The sequence below is a fragment of the Microtus ochrogaster genome, unplaced genomic scaffold (assembly GCF_000317375.1).
Source record: "Microtus ochrogaster isolate Prairie Vole_2 unplaced genomic scaffold, MicOch1.0 UNK11, whole genome shotgun sequence".
Taxonomy (NCBI): Eukaryota; Metazoa; Chordata; class Mammalia; order Rodentia; family Cricetidae; genus Microtus; species Microtus ochrogaster.
Genome location: NW_004949109.1, coordinates 3,763,993 through 3,767,529, shown reverse-complemented (window position 1 = coordinate 3,767,529; position 3,537 = coordinate 3,763,993). Strand labels below are relative to the sequence as shown.

The window sequence follows — 3,537 nt, the reverse complement described above, 5'->3', positions numbered from 1 at the left end:
TACATCAGGAGAATGCAGTACAGGTAAACAGTGTACATCAGGAGAATGCAGTACAGGTAAACAATGTGTACAAGCAGGTTAGTGAGCAAACTCTGCCCTCAATATGTCTTTCCCTATTTGTTCTTGTTTAAATATTCAGCCATAATGTTCTTCTCTGTCCCATTGTCATTTAACCATAGCAATTTCACCTTTTTAGAAAAGTAGTTTGTCATATTTCTGTATGTTGCTTCCTGTTTACTTTCTTGTTTACTAATGCTGTCTTTAGTAAGTAAAAAAAAATGCAGAGATGCATTTTATTTTAAAGTTATTCTTTTTCTTTAACATTTAACTCTGATTTTTCTAATTTTTCTTTTTTATTTTTCCATTAGAGTGACCTCAGTTCTGTGGTAATTTCATTTTTTATTATAAATTTATATGCTTTTCTCATCCCTTTTTGACTTTGCCTAATTAATCTCTCTAAAAACATAGTGGAAAAACAGTTAGTTGTGAATACTAGATCTGTGGCTTCTGAAGAAAATACACAATTTGAGCATGCTTTTTAAATTGTGAGATTAAAGATTAAATTGTCACACTGAAGCAACTCCATTCTAATTTCTAGTTTCTTTGGGTGTTTTTTAGAGGGGACATACCATCTCAGTATCTTTTATTCTTGGATTTTCAATGTTTTGCTGTGAAATATCCAATTACCTTTCATTCCTCACATAGAATGTACAATTGAAAGAGATGCACAGTGGTTTTATATCTGGGTCAGGTAAAGCTGGCCTTTTGATAAAAGCAGGCAAAAGAAAAGCAAATTTCCCATACTGGCTGGATTCATGTTTCAGCTCTATCTACAATACGTAGTGTTTGCATATGCTGTCCATGGGTAGGAGCTGCCCTGGCAGCCTGAGCACTAGATCCTGGTCCTCGTTTTTCAGATGTCCAATGACTTTGTACTAACTGTTCACACTAACTTGATTTTCCATTATGCTGCTTTCCTTCATTTCTTTAAGCTGTTCATTACTTTATACAGAGAATTGCATTTTAATAATTGAAATGTGGGCCTTGGGTTGTTTTAAGAGCAATGGATTTTTGGGATATATTCACTTTTTTTTTTTTTTTAAAGGAAAAGTCACTGAGCTGGGTATGGTAGCACACGCCTTTGATCCCAGCACTCGGGAAGCAGAGGCAGATGGGTCTCTGTGAGTTCGAGGCCATCCTGGTCTACAAAGTGAGTTCCAGGCCAGCCATGGATGTTATACAGAGAAACCCTGTCTCAAAAAACCAAAGGGGGGAAAAAGAAAAAAGTAATCAAATTATGAGTTTAAATGGCACATTGCTTTAGCCGGGTGTGGTGCACACCTGTCTTGTCTACATAGTTCCAGGACAGGCAGAGCTAATAGAGATGTTCTGTCTCAAGGGGGGCAGGTACATTATTTTAAAAACATTCGTTTTACTAATGTTTTGACTTGAGCACATGTCTAAAAGGCTAGAGAATCTGCTAAGGCACATTAAATTATAACTTCATTATATTTTACATGATTGTCATTCTTCTGACTTTAGCATTTTAAAAGCTCATAATTCCCCAACTTGAGGGCATAGTTAATTTCCGAGTTCTATAACTGAAACTTCTTTGGGGGCGAGTACTTTTTGAATTACTTTAGCATAACATTTTTTATTCTTCAGTCACTCAAAACAGACCCAGAACCAGGAGGCATGAAATTAAGAATGTTAAGCAGAAGTAACTAGGGAATTCAATGTTTTTGTAAATTGAATATTGAAGTTATGCACTGACTGAACTTAATGATGCCATTTTGAAATTGTCAAAGTCTATAGACTATTTAAGTGTGGCTAGTTTAAAAGCTGAAGTATCATTAGCCCACTCCCCATATTATGATTTCACCTTAAATATCTGTATAAAATGAACCAAGAAATGACTAAGACTACTTATGAATTTCTTTACTTTAAAAAAATCTACACCCTAAAGGGTATAAAAATAGATTATTCATCGCTGGTGTCACTATCTCACGTGAAGTAATTACACGCTAGTTACGTTGTGCTGGAATATTTGACTGAAGACCTGATTTTCTGCCCTTAGCACTGAGTGTGCCCATCACACTGAAGTCCCTTCTAACATTTGAACATATTATCAGATTGGGTTTTTTGTTGTTGTTACTGAAGTATGAGTTAAATGCATGCTTCTAGATTCAATAAAACATATAAATTATAAGCCGGTTATCCCACATCCATTGTTTGGCAGGGTACCTGTTGACTAACACCTCACTTTGCTCCTGTTTATTATGTTAGGATGAAGATTTCTTTTCTTGCATTAATTGTGACACTTTTGATTTGCAGGCATGAACTAATCACATTTGTGGTTAATATTTTTTCATATAAGTAAGATATTTTCATTGTGGCAAATACTTTAAATATAATGACATTTTGGTGGATTTGTTTCTCCATGTCCCTAGACTGATGAAGTCTTTCTCGAAGCTCAAATTCAGAACATTACAACCTCACCCATGTTTATGGAGAAAGTTTCACTGGAGCCGTCAATAATGTACAATGTAACAGAATTAAATTCGGTGACCCAAGCCGGGGAATGGTAAATATGAAATGTTTGCTATTATTTGGAAAGATGCAAGCTTTTCTGATGTCCCCTAGTCTAGTAGATTTTGATTTATTTTAAAATAATTGGGGGACATAATTTTTTAGGGAAGCTTTAGATTCATCATAACCTCAGTGAGAAAGTAGAAGTCCTACAGGTTGTCCTCTGCAGCCAGTTTCTCCTTTGGTTTCTGTTTTCTTACGTGCCTTTTTGTGTGTTTTAGAGCCAGGCTAAGCTCAAGCTAGCCTTCTGCAACAGCTTCCCCAAGAGCATCGTACTCCATTGCACCCAGCTCTCCCATCTTGTATTGATGTAGCACTTGTTATAATTGGTGGACCAGTGTTGATTCTTAATACAAGCAAAATCCCACAGTTGAAGCCCACGTATATGTCGTACACATACACACTGTGACACTGGACAAGTGCATAACGGCGTGTCTGCCATTGCTAATGAGGTCTCCGTACACCTACTTAAACAGCGTCTCCCTCTACATAAACAGCGTTGCCTTTGCCCATCTTGTGTTGCACTGTTGAAAGTACTTGTTCTTGTTCTCTCTCTCTCTCTCTCTCCCCCTCTCTTTTCCCAATACAAGTTTCTTTGCATAAGTGCATGTTGTCTCTCTCTCTCTCTCTCTCTCTCTCTCTCTCTCTCTCTCTCTCTCTCTCTCTCTGTATGTCTCTCTCTCTCTTTTCCCAATACAAGTTTCTTTGCATAAGTGCATGTTGTCTCTCTCTCTCTCTCTCTCTCTCTCTCTCTCTCTCTCTCTCTCTGTCTCTCTCTGTATGTGTCTCTCTCTCTCCCTTCCCATACAGTTTTCTTCACATAGCTCTGTAGCCTGGTCTTGAACTCAGAGATCCACCTGCCTCTTCCTCATGAGTGCTGGGATTAAAGGTGTGCACCACCTGCCTCTTCCTCATGAGTGCTGGGATTAAAGGTGTGCACCACCTGCC

At 37.7% G+C, this 3,537-nt stretch overlaps 1 protein-coding gene across 1 annotated transcript in view; it reads left to right on the top strand.

Moving 5' to 3' along the window:
• The window catches only part of Trappc13 (trafficking protein particle complex 13), a 45,507-nt gene that overhangs the window by 36,418 nt on the left and 5,552 nt on the right, over nucleotides 1-3,537 (top strand). The window contains exons 7-8 of the mRNA XM_005366630.2: nucleotides 369-386; nucleotides 2,451-2,584. Coding sequence (XP_005366687.1) covers nucleotides 369-386; nucleotides 2,451-2,584 — 152 coding nt within the window. The remainder of the gene's footprint in view (nucleotides 1-368; nucleotides 387-2,450; nucleotides 2,585-3,537) is intronic.